At 48.9% G+C, this 17,706-nt stretch overlaps 1 protein-coding gene across 1 annotated transcript in view; it reads right to left on the reverse strand.

The window, feature by feature from the left end:
* Window positions 1-17,173, reverse strand: part of MGLL (monoglyceride lipase) — a 109,075-nt gene extending 91,902 nt beyond the window's left edge. The window contains exons 1-2 of the mRNA XM_028101814.2: window positions 17,067-17,173; window positions 15,647-15,791 (exon numbers count right to left, since the gene is read on the reverse strand). Of these exons, the coding sequence (XP_027957615.1) occupies window positions 15,647-15,771 (125 nt within the window). The 5' untranslated portion in view covers window positions 15,772-15,791; window positions 17,067-17,173. The remainder of the gene's footprint in view (window positions 1-15,646; window positions 15,792-17,066) is intronic.
* Window positions 17,174-17,706: the final 533 nt, after the last annotated feature.

Here is a 17,706-nt window from a genome sequence, read left to right on the forward strand (position 1 = left end):
CAGTGTTCATGTGGACATATGTTTTCAGTTGCCTTTGTATATACCTAGGAATGGAGCAGCTGGGTCGTACGGTAACTGCGTTTAACCTTTGAGTAACTGTCAGACTGCTTGTCCAAAGTGGCAGCACCATTTCAAATTCCCTCCAGCAGTGCGTGAGCATCCTGATTTTTCCACAACCTTGCCAATAATTGTTACTGTCTGTCTTTTTGATTCTAGCCATCCTAGTGGGTGTGAAGTGGTAGCTCATTGTGCTTTTGGGTTGCATTTCCCGGTGGGCTAGTGATGTTCAGCCTCTTTTCATGCGCCCGTTGGCCATTTGTAGATCTTCTTTGGAGAAACGTTTTCAGGTCTTTGCCCATTTTTTAATTGGGTCATTTGCCTTTTTATCATGAGTTGTAAGTGTTTTTTATATTCTAGATATGATTCCCTATGAAGATAAGTGATCTTCTTCTAATTGTCTTTTCACTTTCTTGATAGTGTACTTTGAAGCACAAAGGTTTTTAATGCTGATGAAGTCCAATTTATCAATTTTTTTCTTTTGTTACTTGTGTTTTTGGTGTCTCAAGTAACCACTGTCAAATCCAAGGTCGTGAAAATTATGCCTATGTTTTTTTCTAAGATTTTTATAGTTCAAGCTCTGACATTTAGGTTTTTTAGTTTATTTTTGCATATGGTATAAGGAAGAGGTCCAACTTCATTTTTTTGTACGTTGATATCCAACTGTCCCAGCACCATTTGTTGAGAAACTATATTTCCTATTGAATTATTGTGCCCTTTTTATCAAAAATTAATTGATCATAGATATATGGTTTTTTTCTGGACTCTCGATTCTTTTTCATCCTTATGCCAGCAGCACATGGTCTTGATTATTATTTTGTAGTAAGTGTTGAAATCAGAAAATATGAGTCCTCCAACTTGGTTGTTCTTTTGCAAGACCGATTTGGCTTTTCTGGCACCCCTGAGTTTCCACATGAATTTTAGGAACAGTTTGTCAATTTCTAGAAAGAAGCCTTAAATCTGTAGATCAATTTGAGGAGTACTGCCATCTTAACAATCTTATCTTCTAGTCCATTGATATGGGATGTCTTCTACTCATTTGGATTTTCTTTAATTTCCCTGAGAATGTTTTGCAGTTTCCAGAGTATAAATTTTGCATTTCTTTGGTTCAGCTTAGGCCTAAGTATTTCTACTCTCTTGGATACTCTTGTAAATGGAACTGTTTTCTTAAGTTCATTTTCCAGTTGTTGACAGCAAGTATGTAGAAAGACAGATGATTTGTGTCTGTTCAGTTTGTATCTTGTAATCTTGTTGTGTGCATTTATTAGTTCTAATGGTTTTTAGTGGATTCCTTAGGATTTTCCATATACAAGATCATGTCATCTGCAAATATAGTTTTACATCTTCCTTTCCAGTCTGGATGCCTTTTATTTCCTTTTCTCATCTGACTGCCCTCACTTGATCCTCTAGTACAATGCTGAATGGCAATGGGGAGATGGCTACCCTTGTTCTGTTCCTGACTTTAAGGGAAAAGCATATAGTCTTTCCTCATTAAGTATGATGCTAGCTTGAGTTGTTTGTCACTGCCCTTCACCAGGTTAAGGAAGGTCCCTTCTAGTTGGTTGCATGTTTTTATCATGAATGTGTGCTGGATGTTATCAAATACTTTTCCTACATATTTTTGATGATCTTTTTTTCTTTATTCTACCAATATGGTGTGTTGCAATAATTACTTTTCAGATATTGAACCACTCTTGCATGCCGGGGATAAGCCTCCCTTGGTAATGGTGTATAATTCTGTATAATGGTTCTGGGTTCCGTTTGCTAGTATCTATTGAGGATTTTTGCATCTATATGCATATCAAACATTGGCCTGTAATTTTATTTCCTTGTATGTTCTTTGTTCACTTTTGGTATCCAGGTGATACAAGCCACTTAGAATGAGGTAAGAAATGTTCCCTCTTCTCTTAGAAAGAAATTGATATTCATTCCCTACATGTTTGGTAGATTTCACAGCAAAGCCATCTGGGCCTGGGCTTTTTTTTTTTTTTTTTTTTTTTGTGGGTAGTTTTCTGCTTACTAATTCAGTCTCTTGTAAGTTGATTCAGATTTTCTATTTCTCTCAAGTCAGTTTCAGTAGTTTGCATCTTTCTAGAAATTTTGTCCACTTCACCTAGGTTATCTGATTGATCAGCATACAATTGTTCATAGTATTCTTTTATAATCTTTTGTACTCACGAAAGATTGGTAATAATGTTCCCTCTTTCATTTCTGATCCTAGACACTCGAGTCTTCTTTTTCTTGCTCAAGCTAGCTAAAGCTCTGTCAGTTTTGTTGGTCTTTTCACACACCCAAATTTGGATTTGTTTCTTTTATCTATTGTTTTTTCTATTCTCTATTTCATTCATTTCTGCTGTGACCTTTATTATTTTCTCCCATCTGCTTGCTTTAGGTTTAATTTGCTCTTCTTTTTCTAGTGTCATAAGCTGGAAGACCGGGCCTATAGCCAGCCCTGGCTACAAATGGCCCCGGGTAAGGAGAATGGAATAGTCGCACCTGATAGAAAGCAACTGTGAATTGTACCCCTGGGGACAACAGTCAGTAAGGAAGAAGTGGGAATGGCCACAGAGAGGGTAAATACGGGGTCCGCATCGCGCCCTGCCTCTGTAAAGACAGAGTTTATCCCTGGCCTACTCCCACACCTGTGTTGGAGCCAGCTGGCCGACAGAGGCCTGCTGAGACTAGATGGTCTTAGCTGTAAGACATCAAGGAGGAGGGTAAAACCACAGAAGCTTCGGACAGGCTAAGGCATCCACCATGAAACCACAGAGAAGCAAAAACATGAAAAGCCAGGATCCTCATCCAAGTTCAGCCGTGGAAGATTTTCCAGTTGCTTTGAATGCACTAGCCTGGAAACAATAGCCAGCCGCACCAGCCCCGCCTCTATACTGGCCCCCCCACAGCCTACCCAAGAAGGCCCAAGTCCCTTAGCATGTCAGGTGCAGCCGGTACAAGCGATCGTGTCCCCCCAGCATTCAGATGTCGAAGCCCTAACTTCCAGTATAACTGTATTTAGAGATAAGGCCTTTAAGGATGTAATTCAGGTTCAATGAGATCATAAGGATGGGGCCCCAATCCAGTAGGACTAGTGCCCTTATAAGGAGAGAGACACCAGGAATGTGCACACACAGAGGGAAGACCATGTGAAGAGAGAGCAAAAAGACGGCCGTCTATAAGGCAGGAAGATAGCTCTCACCAGAAACCAACAACGCCAGCACCTTGATCTTGGACTTCCAATTTCCAGGACTGTGAGAAAATTAATTTCTGTTGTCTCAGCCACTGGGTCTGTGGTCTTATGTTATGGCATCCTTAACCAACGAATACAAGAGCCATTCAAAGCCAGGCTCCCAAACAAACCATTCCAAACTCATCTTCTGCCAGGCACTTTAGACTACAGTTTCTGGAGAATGCCTGTCATTTTCAGAACATACTTCCATGCCTGGAGGAAAGGACTCCCTCCTACCTGGAGGAAAGGAATGCCCCTTTCCACCTTCAAGAGCCAGCTTAAACTTCTCTCTGAAACCCCGACATGGAGTGTATGGCGCCCACTGGAACTGCCTCCTCGATACCTGTGCATGGATGTGTTTGAGGGTGGAGACAGAGCTGCTTCATTTCTGCATTGCCAGACTAGAATGGGGTACAGCACAGGCAGGGTGTTCAGAAGGAACTCGTGGCGTTGGGGGTGCACGCTCAAACAGGCCGGAGTCTCCGTGCCACATCGTGGGGCCCTCTGATACTGCCTAGCATGCCCCTGAGCTGGCACCTGGAGCTCAGCTAATCCTACTGAATCATCTCCCCACATCAAACAAGGAGGCAAACCTCACGTCCAGATTCTGGCATCCACTCTGACTTTGAGGCTAAAGTGGAAACCCCTCTCTGCCATCTTGCAGGCCCCACTCACACGTGCGTTTTCACATACAGAATTTTACCTCCAAGTTGAACTGGCTAAAACACAGCCACCTGGTATCTCAGGGGACTACCTACGGGGAATATTCTTATTCTAGGTGTTACCAGCGCCTGCAGGGATACATCTGGATTTTGGCACTCCATTTCCTGAACCAAGAGTCAGCCCCTCTGATCTGCACTCAGTGGAAATATTCTGTTCTTTTCCTTGAAAACCATGCCAGAAGAGACTTTGGAGAATCATCTAACCCAATCATCCATCTGACTCTAAATACGAGAAGTTCATCTATTCATTCAAGAAACATGTTTAAATCCCTTATTTTGTGCCAGACATGAAACTCTATGAGGGGGGAGCACTGGAGAAGAGAGAATAACACTAAACATGACTGGGGCGCCTGGGTGGCGCGGTCGGTTGAACATCCGACTCTTGGTTTGGGCTCAGGTCATGATCTCAGGGTCATGAGATCAAGCCCCATGTCCGGCTCCCTGCTCAGCATGGAGTGAGCTTGAGATTCTCTCTCCTCCTTTCCCCCTGCACCACCCCCCACTCACTCACACACACTCTCTCTCAAATAAATAAATAAAATCTTAAACAAAACAAAACAAAACAATGTAAACATGACTTCTGCCCTGGAGAAGCTCAGGGGCTGTTCTACTATCATAAGATACAAAGTGTTCTAGAGTTATATAAAATGCAATACCCTCTGGGAACTTGCCTGAAGGTCTAAGAAACGGTACCTTGTCTAAAGCTACTCAGAGGCAGAGGCAGAAATAAAACTTCAAGGCTGGTTTTCTGACTTTTAGGACAAAGATCTTTTCCCCGTATGGTAGAATGTCAAAAGTGACCTCATTTATGTCCTTCCCTCATCCTTGCTCCTTGGATGTGCTCTCGCATACCACCTCTGGGCTGACTCACTCTGACGGTGGGACCCTTGCACACTGCACCCCAGCAGAGACTTGAAAAGCACTTGCACACTGGGGTTTGCTCTCTTGTCGCTCTTGAAACATTGCCACCCTAAGAAGAATCTGAGCTAGCCTGATAAAGGGTGCCAGACCGTATGCAGAAGAACTGACAAGCTCCTACCAACAGCATGCTGATACCAGCACTGTGAGTAAAACCATCTGAGACCAGTGACCCCTAGCTGGCCCGCCAGTGCCCACAGAGCCAGCAGCTGACCACAGATGCATGAGGAAGCCCAGCCAAGGTCAGCAGAAGAACTGCCTGGCTGAGCCCAGCACAAATCGCCAATCCGCAGAATCTTGAGCTAACGACACATACATAATGTTTTTACATAGCAGCAGATGACTAATGCACCTGGGACTGCCCCACCCACTCCAGATGTAGTAAATGGCAGGATGGCATTTGTCCCAGTTAACCGAGTCCTTGCAAGAGAAACATTTCCACAGCACCCTAATACATAATCAGGACCAAAGGAGACATACATGCCCAAGGCAGAAACGTCTTAAGACACAGACTACTGGAAATGGAGTAGATGCTTCTACTCAGGTTTGCTTGCACTGACTTCCAGCCTTACTTGCTAAGGCTGGTTTGGTCTCCCTGCCAGGCGAGAGCATACTTCACATACTGTCATGGAGATCTCACTTGAGATAAACGTGTCTCATGGTCCTAACTATGCATTATCTCAAAAAGAATTTCACCACCAACAGCTCAATTGCAGCTTTCTTGGTTCCTTTACCTTGTAAATTAAGCACCCAGCATCTATTTCTATTAAACTTCTGTTATTTAGGGAGTTTGAAATCTCACTGAAATGGAACTGAGGCGTTTTTGTTTTAAGTCATCTTGCACCCAACGTGGGGCTCCAACTCAAGACCCTGAGATCGAGAGTTGCATGCTCCACTGGCTGAGCCAGCCAGATGCCTCAAAACAGAAATGAATGGTTGTTTAACTGTTAAGGAAAAAAAAAAAAAAACAATAAACAGGCTGAAGACTGAGGGAAAGCATGTAGCCTGTGGTCACAGGGGAAGAGCTGTAAAGGTGGAATTTATAAATATCATTCTTGCGGGGCACCTGGGTGCCTCAGTCAGTTAAATGTCTGCCTTCAGCTCAGGTCATGATCTCAGTCAGGGTCCTGGGATCAAACCCGGCATTGGGCTCCCTACTCAGCGAGGAGTCTGCTTCTACCTCTCTCTCTGCCCCCCCCCCACACACATCTCCACCCCGCTCATGCTTTCTCTCCCTCTCTGTGTGTCTCAAAGAAAGAAATAAAAAATCTTTAAAAAAAATCATTATTGCTTTCACTATAGGGCTTATGTGGCTGATGCTTGCTTGTCAGGAGGGTGGTGGGAAGTAAGGGATAATGGTGGGTAACAGACAAGCCCACCACACAGTCCTTCCTCACAGCCTTCCAGACTGATGGTGGAGGCAGCCAAAGAGATCAAACTAAGTAATAAGAGCCCACACTCACACCTCATTTACTATGTGCCCGACATGAACTCTGACACATACCTGACCCGTACAACCACCCTAGGGAAAAGGTGCTGGAGCCCCCATTTTAGAGATGCAGAGATTGGTCAAGGAAGGCCTAGAGCCCCACGCCTCGTCCACGAGGACCTGGTCTGTTCCCTGCGTTCTGGCCCACACTGTTCAGTGGGCTATCTTGCTTTGCGTCCAGAGAGACCGGCTTTCCCTGAAACGTATCTCTTCAAGATCAACTGAACAGGATAAACAGAGCAAAACTTCCCCAACATCTAAAGGCAGCAGTTTCCTTGCCAGGGGTCTTCCACCTCTAACCCAGTAGCGTGCAGGTGGCCTGGGGAAACTGACCTGCCTTGACAAGGCGAGATTAACCAGAGGCTACATGAGACCAAAGATACGGTTTTGTCCTTGCCTTCAAGCTTTTCTCCTTCTGTTGTTCCTCCTCCTGCCCCCTCTGTATTGGGGAGCCCCATACCGCCTCTGCCACATCCTCCTCTTATTCTCCTAGAGGCTTTCTGGGCTTCTCTTCCTCCTAGACTGTATCCCCCTTCTCGTGGGGCCCCTAAGTGAGTCTCCTGCCATCTTTCTGCAGTCCATCGACCCCCATTACTCAGCATCCTGGGGTATCGCCTAGGTGCCCACATGCTTCTATCCACTGAAAACAGAACCACCAAAATGGAGATGTTGTCGAAAGGCTTCCAGCAGTGAGGAAGGAGGTGGCCACTAAGGCCTCCCCAAGCCCTCCCCGAAACTGGACATCTGTTGAAATCCCTACTGTGAAGGCGCTACCTTGTGGCTACCTTGCGGCAAACCCATGAGAAGAAGGCATGGGAGCAACTCCTGGGAGAGCATGGTAGAGAGGAGAGTGTGCAGGCAGGACCCTGCCCCTGGGCCCACGCCAACCCCCCTAGGTGACCTCATGTTTACCCTCTGAGCCTCAGTCTTCCCAACTGCAAAATGATGAGACCTGCAGAGAGCCTTGGGGGTCAGGGACCCCCATTTTGAGAATCTGATGGAGCCTGCAATCCATCTTCCTTTCCAGAAAACTGCATATACTTAACATACCCATGATGTCAAAAGGCCCACAGACTCTAACCCCCTAAAACTCTCTACCACCTACTTGGGGAAGTGCCCAGGGCTAGGGAGAACTGGGGAACTCTAAGGAAACCTTAGCACTCAAGTCTGACTTCCTCCACCAGAAGAGAGATAGCTCTGCTAGTGACATGCTCACATGTCCCTTTCCTCTCTCGGAGTAGATTCATTCACTCATTAACACATGTTCATCAAGCTCCTGCGGAGGGTTGGCCACTGTTCTGGGCACCAGGGACACCACACGCATGCGCAGAGAAACAAAACACTGGCACACCTGCATTTTGGTGGGAGAAGCACACCACCATCTCAGGAATCTAAGCCTTGCTCTGGGCCGTTGCGCCCGACATCTGCTCTCTGGAGGGGACAGAAGCATGAGTGCCCTCAAGGAACACAGGTGTGCCTTCACAAAGTGATCCATTTCCATCCTGACCACTATGAATCCTGCCCCATGGAAATGTAAATATTTCTGGTTTTGGAAACTTGTTCAAGGAAAAGGAAGGTCCAATTCCCCTCAATCCTAACACCAACTGAAAATATATTTTTCCAAACCTTCTTTCTTTTCTTCTGTTCATCCCTCTTCTCCTCTTCCCTCCTCCCTGCTCCCTCCCACCCTCCCTCCCTCCTTCCTTTCTTTCCTTCCAGATAAGAGGATAGAGCTGTGATCCCATGAGAAACAGCTTGTTTACACCTTTTTGAGGAAAGGGAGGCATGGTGTTTCATCACTGCACACAGGAGAATTTGCTGGGCGCCAAGAGAAGAAATGAATGGTCAGCACATCCGGCAGCTGCAAATGGAGTGACAGGGCTCACAGCTCTTGTCGAGGCCCTCCTGGCTCCACACAGCCCCCTGCTGTGTGTGTCTCCAACACAGAGAGAACACTGTCACCCCCAGTCCCTCAGTGACCACCATCAGCATCCCCATCCCCAATGAACAAGGCTGTGTGAAATGAAAAGAACCTCCTACCAACAAGAACCTTGGATGACCTTAAAATATGGGACAAGGGTCGTCTTGGAATCTCAGCTGTAAAAATTCGCACCACTGAAGACCATTTCCTCCATTTATACAATAACCGACAGTTTGGCTGGCATTCACGGACGGAGTGCTTCTGGGATTAAGATCTAAGCCTCGAAGGTGTCGATAAACAGACAGTGGTGGACAACGGGTGCTATTCAGGAAGCAGCTTATTTTGCTATTTTTTTCTAAGATTCCACTGCAAAACAAAGCCAGATTTGTATCTGCAGAACATTCTTACAGCAACTGGAAGAAATTATCCCTTAACGAAGCTGTTGGAAAAACCAACTGTAAGAATAGCAGCCGGCCCTTCCTCTGGCCATCAGAAGATCTTTGCTATTCGAAGAGTCTTAAAAAAAAGAAACCGCCCAGAAGAGATGCCCTATTTAAAAATAAGGCATTTTGCTATGCTATAACAAAGGCAGAAGCATCAGAAAGAGAAACAACAGCTCATATAAGAGAAAGGAACTTCTGGAAAGTCTTAAAATAGGCAAAAGAAAATTAAATCGCTAGGGAAAAGTTGATTGATCTGATTGAAAATAGTGTCATTGCTATAAATTCAGAATGAGGTCCACTTTCTCAGAGCTTAGGTGTAAATTTTGTAAAATAATACAGTAAGTCAAAGGTGCTTCATTTTTGAGTCCTCATTGTGGAGAGCCAATATAAGACAGGATTCCTTTCTCACCTTCATGAAAATGAACTTGTCCCCATCATTAATATTTTATTGGCAATTAGGTTTGCTTGGCCATGCTCCCTCTCCTCCGTTTCTCCTACTGGTTTATTCCAGGGATGCTCCACGGAAAGGTCCCATGGGGCCCCACCTGTCCTCACCATCAGAGAGAACGGGCATCTTCAGAGCGGAGATAATAAAGGGGTGTGTGGGGAAGGAGAACCCTGTATTCCCCATGCACCTGTCACTTGGGGAGGCACCTAGGAGCTATCCTTCCCCGTCTCTACCGCCATCATCACCAGAAGTGGGCAACTTTAGTCCTTCCACTGCTGTCACATGGAACCACTACTATGTGGGGACTCAGCCCTCTTCACCTAGCCCCTGGATTACGGCAAACACCTCCAACCAGCTGGCTGTCCAAGTTACAAGTCTGACTACAGCACTTCTGGCTTAAAACCTACCAACGGGGCCCCCACCCCCTGAAGTTTCAAGGCCAAGCCTGTAGCTCAGCCTGCAGCTTCCCCCGCCCACCCCACCCCCCAGGGCTTTGCCCCCTACCACCTCTCTAGCTTCATTAGGTTCCTGCCTTCTGCCCCAGTAATACCACTGCTGAGACTCCTGAATATCCCATGCAGCCCACGCATTCCTGCCTTGGCTCCCTGGCATGCCCTTCTTGAAGGTCAAGGGCACTGGCTGAAAGGATGAGTAGGAGCTGAAATCCAGCCCACATTCTGTTTCCCAAGCCACACACCCGAGGGGCTGGGTCTACCTGGATGGACCCCCTTTCCTCATTTGCACAAAGGCTCTGCAGGGCTCAGCTGTTTCCTATCTCTAGGGGCTTGCCACATCACATCACAATTATCCATGTGTTCGCCTACCCCCACCCCTTCATCAAACAAAGCAGTCTTTGCCACCCTCTCCCCGCCCTGGTGCCCAACACAATGCCTTGAGCATGTAGACATCCACAACTAAATGTTGACCGAACTGGCTGGCTGAATGGGAGCGGGACTGTGGCTGAGCAAGAAGAGCAGGGAGGTGAGCCCTAACAGCTTGTCTTGCTACAGAGGCTTCCGAAGAGCCCAAGAACTATGCTAGCGCCTTACAACTAGGGAGCAGGTCTCAGGAGCTGGGTGTGGGGGGGCGCTGGACTGTCCTCACACCCATGGAGACCAACAGAATGGAGTTCAAAATGGCTCCTTGTAGGGACAAAGAAGGGATGTGATCTGGTCCACGCTGAGGATGTAGCAACCAAAGGTAAGTGACGCAGTGACACCTAGTCCCGCAGGTGGCAGGAGTTCAGAGTGGGGAGAGGTCATGAGAGCTGCAGGAGGCAGCAGGGGACATACAAGGAGGCAGAAACACTCAAAGCTATAAGCAGAACTCGTGGAATCTTGCCCAGAACACGCGATTAATGCCCTACGCTGGGGGCAGGGACAGGGACTAAATAACTGACTTACAACCTGGTTAGAAAACCGAAGGGGCAGGGGAGCACAGGAAAAGCCAGTCTGGTCTATGAGAAAAAAATTCCAGAAGGCAGTAGGGATCAAAATTATGTCCAGCTAGATGGTGGAGACGCTGCATCCCCAGGGTCCGGATCCAGTTGGCTGGGAGAAGCCCTTATCTTCTGGGGCCACTAGGGCCACGCCCAAGGTGCTGGTGGTTGATGTGAGGAGGACATTGAGGGTGGCAGGAAGGGAGTGTGTTTTGTAACGTTTAAATATATCCCAGCTTTGAGGAATCACTTCTTCTCCAGGTAAATTTGCATAGGTGGGAGGAATTGTCCTAAAGCGGCATTGCCCAAAGTTGCAGCTACAGGTTGTGAAGGCTTCGTGGAGAAAGGGATCAGTGCGACCCAGGGCAGAGGTAGAGGATGTCAGCTGAGCTCCTCTCTGGGGAATAAGGGATAAGGAGAGGAGTATCGGGAGCAGGGACCTGGGTTTATTGATTCTAGATCCACTGACAATGGCCAAGGCCAACCTCCCCAACTTGGGGAGGTTCCAGAAACGATGCCAGGTGACCCTCGTTAGTCCCTTTCCTGCCATGTGCCCCATTTCCAGCCCCCACACCACGTCACCAAGGGGAAAGTCCTGAAAACCACACCAACTGCGCACCGCCTTGGATGCAGCCCAGACTGGTGCAACCGGGAGGGGAGAGGCAGTGGCATCCACGTGCGGGCGTGGCCGCAGGGTGACTGGTGGGGAAAAGCCAGGTTATGGAAACTGAAGTCAGACGCCAGAAAGGGAAAGAGCACAAAGCCAGCAAGGTCTGGAGAAGGAACTCCAGGGGCTTCTGTTCTGGAAGGTCTCTGAAAATGTAGGGGAGTATGGAAGAAAATGCTAAATGAAATTTTCAAAAATGAGTCCCTTGTGAATTCCAGCAAGTCTCCAGGGAGGGTGTGTGCATCGGGACCTCTGCAAGCTGAGGGACAAGGGACAACACTTTGGAACAGCTCCCCTAATAGACCAGTTGTTATCACCATGGAAGCTAGAGACAGGAACACTTGTCAGCTCTTCAGAGCTGAGGGGCTGCCCAGAGACCAAGTGCATGGAGGGAATTATCAGCGTTAAAGAAAGATGAAGGGCACCGACGTATGTAGCCAACACACGCCCACCGCGGATAACCAGGCCAACACGCTCTGGCCCAGGTCTAGAACTAGGCATCTGCTGGGGACCGTAGCTGCACCATCACACAGTTGCAGGGGGCCCCCTGGCCCTCCTCATCACATAGAATCAAAGGAAGCCTTGAAATCCTCAAACTGAGTATGGTTTCCAACCACGTGGGGCAGGCGCACCTTCACTGCTCTGAGCGTGGTGGGGTAAGACCTTCCAGAACAGAAGCTGACATTTAACGTTGTCCTTTAATGGACTAAGGGTCACATGGCAGACTGAATGCAAAGGGGCTAAATGCTACTCCAGCGCACAGGAGCTCACAAGGCAACCCGAGCCTGACCGGGCGGGGGGTGGGGGGCTGTCTCTGTCTTCCTGCTGACATCAGGGCTGGAAATGTGCTGAAGAACCGGTATCGTCAAAGTCCGAGATACCGCATCTGGATAAAGCAACCACTCCCCCCAGGGCCTCCCAAGATTTTTGGTTTCCGAACGATCCGTATCTTTCATCTATTTCCCACTTCCAGTAATTATGAGCAAATGATTAGGGAGAATTCATTATTCTTTTACTCTTTACTGCAGGGTGAAGTGATCTTCAACCTTAATGAGAAATGCAAGAATTGATCAGGAAGACACTACTTTAAAAGACGAAGGTCTGTCTTTCTCAGTGGTGCATTAAGAGCAACCGACTTGGAGCCAGAGGATTCTGAACTGAATTCAGCTACGCTAGCTGGGTCATCTTGGGCCTGTTCTCCCACGTGTAGAATGGAAAGAGTCATGGTAACATTTGCCTCACAGGTTGATGCGAGGTCCAGATGAGATCGTGTGTGTAGACAGTCGAATACAGACCCTGTAACATATTTGATACTCCATTAATATGAGATACTCAACTGATATAATTCTGCTCTACCTTAAGCATAACATTTGTTATCATAGGAAATAACACCAGAGGAGCATGAATTTGCCTTGACACTGTCAAACGTAGGCTTAAAAATCTCTGGCACGTGCGGCGCCTGGGTGGCTCAGTCGTTAAGCGTCTGCCTTCGGCTCAGGTCATGGTCCCAGGGTCCTGGGATCGAGCCCCGCATCGGGTTCCCTGCTCCACGGGAAGCCTGCTTCTCCCTCTCCCACTCCCCCTGCTTGTGTTCCCTCTCTCGCTGTGTCTCTCTCTGTCAAATAAATAAATAAATCTTAAAGAAAAAAAAAAACAAAGCTCTGGCACGAAATGATTCAAGGCTGAGCCTCTGGCCTGCTATCTTAAAAACAGTGTCGTGTTTGGACACACATGTTAGAATGACGATCCCAAGAAATGCTTTCTTCTTTCTCAGGGTCCAGTTTGAGAGGCTGGCATTTATAAAGACATCATCTGTTTCCATAAGCAGGTTAGGCCGGTTTCCCTGCTGTGGCTGACACCTGTGACCCAGAGTTGCTCTGAGCCACCTGCAGGGCTGGTGTTGGAGCCCAGCAAGTCCTGAGAGAGCAGAAGGTTCCAGGTGCTCTGAGGCAGGCCCCAGGAGCTGGAGGCAACTCGCTGACCACAAAACCGACCCAAAGCAGTGCAACCAAGAGGGGTGCACACACACCCTCTGTGTAAAGTGACACCTGAGGTGGCTTCGGAGGTCTCAAGGTCCTCTGGGAGAAATATTTTTTTTTTTTTTAATGGAGCAGAGTGGAAGGACAGAGAGAAGGTGACATTTGTCTGGGTTTTCCCCACAGATGGTAGAACAGAGAAGGCCCTGAGCTTAACTGGGAAAGGGCCTTGAGGACACTCCCCAGAGGGTACAGACTGAGGCCAGTGGTGACCTGCAGTCCCCTCCCCCTTCCTGAAAGCAATAGGCAACAGTGTTGAAACTCCAGAGTGGAGATGTTCCAGATCACACAGGAAGGCAGGCCTGCACGGTAGCTGCTGGCTGCCGGAGCAGCTGCTCTCAGTTATTAAGACATGGACATGCTCTCATACCAGGTGGTATAAACCTCTGCCCTGAGGCCCTCACCACTCCCCATCACTCTGCCATGATCTCTCCTCCAGGAGGCCCTAGCCCTCCTCAAGATCCAGAGATGCCACCACAGGGTTAACACCTGCCACAGGGGGCCTCCCGGAATTTCTGATTGGTCGGGACTGCTGGTGAAATGGTTTGAAGATCACCCCTGACATTGGCCCCAACTCCCTACGATCTGCACCATCTCCACGGGGTAGAGGCAGAGTAGATGGGGATGCCACCGCCCCGGTCACATTTCTCTCCCAACTCCCAGGACCCAACTGCCTCAGCCACCCACCTACTTTCTTACTGCCATCGGCAACCACTACAACGCAAACCCTGACTTCCCAGAGACAGCTCAGTTCAAACTACGGGGGGTGGGGGTGTTGCTGCTTCTAAGTGGAGCAAAAGCTAAGGAGCAGACAGAATTCCCCACAGCACCACGTCAGCGTGGAGATTGTGAAAACCACTCACAGCCAAGGAAGGGCAGCCAATTCGGCCATTCCCGACCCACTCGCCCACCGCCCTTCGCGGCCCCAGCCAGACACCCACGGCCCTCCTTATTTCATTGACCTCAAACTAAGATGGCCTCCCCACTCAACCAAGGAAAGCTCCCAAAGTCTGGGACCTGGACATTAAAAATGTATACTTCCAATTCTTTGTCCTCTTTTTGTAAATTGATCAAATAATGCACCACATACCACAAAGTTCTTAGAAATTGAACCGAGAATATGCAATTCTACAGCCAGTTAAGTCAGAGTGGAGAATAAGTCAGAATGCAGAATTAATGATAATGCTTGACAACCCTTTCTCTCCCTTCCTCCCCCTCTCTCTCCCCACCCCCAACTTCCTCCCTCCTTCCTTCCCTCCCTTCCCCACTCTCTCCATCTGACACATATGCAGACATACACACTCTCTTCCCGAGGAAATCGTCAAGAAAGATATTGCCAGAACTGGTAGGAATTATTACCAGTCCATTATGAGAGCCAGTTTACAGCTGCCCTGAAGCTATGATTTAAACCAGGTCTTTAAAAGTCCCTATGTCTGTGTTTTCAAAGGGTAGCTACCTGGATTACCTTGTTGAAAATATAGGAGAGACTCTCGGGCTGTGCTAGGGTCAGGTGATCACTGAAACACAAAGAGAGACATAATCCACATTAGACCATGTCCCCTAGGAGACCAGAGGCCTTCGAGGCAGGTAAAATGTCCATGGGACAGAAGATGCTCACCTGTCACCAGGCCAATTGGTTACCACAAATAATTTCTTTCCCTGGATAACACAAACAAGCAGGGTTTTCCTTGTTTTGTACAAGAGGAGGGGAGCAGCCGGAGACCAGCTGTCTGATGGTGTATAGTCCCAACGCCTGTTTCTAATAGCAAGACAAATTCTTAATGGAAAACGTACAAAGTAATTGAGCTGGCAAGAAATCAGAAGGAAATACCCAGGCCCCTTTCTTCCTAGTTGTACACGTATGATACCTCTGAAGCTCATAATCAAGCAGGAAAGAGAACGAAGACTACTGTATTGATATATTTTGATTTTCTTATCTGCTTAGGTGGCTTTCTGGAGTTGTTGGGTTTGGTTTTTAAAGGAATGCTTGTACCACAGGAAATCAATTTCAGTACAAAAAATAAAGTCATGTGGAATTTTTGAACACTGCCATACGGTAGAATCCGTATCCTGGTTGTTATAATGAAAATAGAACTCCTGCTTCTTAATTAAAAAAAAAAAAAGATCAAGTATAAAGCTCAGCTTTGTTAGCACTGCTGTGCCTGATGTGAAGTAGGTCATGAAGAAAGTGGCCCCAGATGAGATGCTACATGAAGAAGGAGGAGAGGCAGGTGAGAATGTGCCCATGTGCATCTGGGGCAGCACTCTGGGGCAGACTTACTTGGGTGTGCCTGTCGGTTTCCAGTACCTGCAGAAGAGGTACTGTCCGTCGGCATTGACCAGGTGAGGCAGGTCCTGGTATGGAACGCTCTGCGGGGTCTGCCTGGGAGAACTTTCCTCTGGCATTCTGAAAGGATCTGCAAGTCCTTGAAAGAAAAGAGGACATATTCCAAAGTCAGAAATATGGCAAAACACATAGAGATGGAGAGAAAAGCCTTGTTTGGTGTCAGTAATAATTTTTAAGCAGTTAAAAAAAAACACCCTCCATTTCAAAGATTTTTAAAAACCCATATATTTCTTGCAATCTCTCCGAGACTGAAAAATCCCATTTGTTCTTAAGAAAATGCTCACTTTATTTTTTAAGTGCCTCATTACAGCTTTTTCCCCCTTCCCATCTGTGTTTATTTTAAATCATTTCAGGAAACTTCATCTTAAAGACTATTTTAGCTGTAATCAAGTGGAAATTATAGTCAGCTCTGTGGGTATAAAGACCCAGCTGCAAGAAGACCCATCTATCTTAAAATCCCCAAGGAAGTTTCAAAGGGGCACAATAATGAGGTGGATGATACTCCAATTAATTCCTCCTGTCTGAAATTCCAAAGGTTCCATGACAAACCTGTTTCCATCATGTCCTGGTTTTTGCATTCCACAACCACCACAGCATGAAGGATCAGAGCCAGGCAAATAAGGGCTGTTCCCTCATCTCGGCCGTCACAGGGCAGCATTCAAGCAGCTCCCGAGCCCCTGTCCCCTACCCCACGCCCTGCCCCCAGAGCCTGCCTTTCGGGCTTTAGGGGTGCGGAGCCAGGGAGCCTGTTACCAGCTAGCACTGACAAGCTCTCCGGGGCTCCCCTCCTTCCCCAGGGGCGGGGGAACAGGCGCCTGCGATGCCCCGCTACTAGTTTAGGTCATTACTTTCCTTACACAAACCGATGGAGGGGTTCGGGGACGAGAGGGGCTCGCGAGCCCCGGGAAACTGGGAAACTAGCTCCGCGCACACCGAGGCACCTCGCACACGCACAAATGCGGGTCCCCGAGGCAAAGTCACCCCCGAGGCTCCTGACAAACTTTGCTTGCTGCCTGTCTCCGACAGCGCAGGGAATGGAGCTCTGCAGCTGTCACTGGGAAAGCCACAGGAAAAACCAGGAGACTTCGCCTGGCGTGTGCACGGGGACGGCGGGGACCAGGAAGATGGAGTTGACGGGGACAAGTTGGTTTGGGGGCTGGTGCGAGGGAGCAGGGGAGGGCGCGCGCACACACGCGCACACACAGACACGCGCACCACACAGACACGCGCGCACACACGCGCGCGCACCAGGGGGCGCGGGAGCCCACGCCGAACGCGCGGGGGACCCCCGAGGCTGCTCCCCACCCCTGGGGACGGCACTTGCTGGCTGGGGCGGGGGCCGGGAGGCAGTTACCGGGGCCACGAGCGCCGCTGTCGCGTTCCCCGAGCGCCGCGGGTCCTCGTCTGCGGCGGGCGGGTGCCGGGCCAAGCTGCGCGCCGCCGGCTCCGTGGCGACAGGGCGCGGCGTCTGCGCTGCCACTTTATCCCCGGGCCGGCTCGGCGGCGGGGGCGGCCCGAGGTGGGTGGGGACGCGCGGGACAGGCGGGCGGTGCGGAGAGGCGGCGCCCGGGGCCCACGTGTGCCCGGCCCGCGGGGAGGAGCCGGGGGCACAGCCCGCGGACCCGGCCACGCGCTCCTCCCCGCCCGACCTCGTGGGAGGCCGCGCCCCGGGGTGGCGGCCCGGGGACCGTCACGAGGCCTGGAACCCAGGCGGCTTACCGGAGTGTCAGCGCGGGAGGACTCGCCACACTCACGCGCAACACACCTCGCGCACACAGACCCACGTAAGGACACAAACGCACACCACACATACAGACTGCAAACGCACACGGACCACATGCGTGCCCAGACCCACACCCAGATACTACACGTACAGACACAGAAAACACACATGCAGATGCTACATGTTCACAGGGACACACACCACACATGCAGGCATGCATACACGTCCCCACAGATACACACGCATGGACACATGGGGATGCACAAACAAC

The sequence above is a fragment of the Eumetopias jubatus genome, unplaced genomic scaffold (genome assembly GCF_037043125.1).
Source record: "Eumetopias jubatus isolate StellerSeaLion01/CBP00866 unplaced genomic scaffold, mEumJub1_p1.0 scaffold_1, whole genome shotgun sequence".
Lineage (NCBI taxonomy): Eukaryota > Metazoa > Chordata > Mammalia > Carnivora > Otariidae > Eumetopias > Eumetopias jubatus.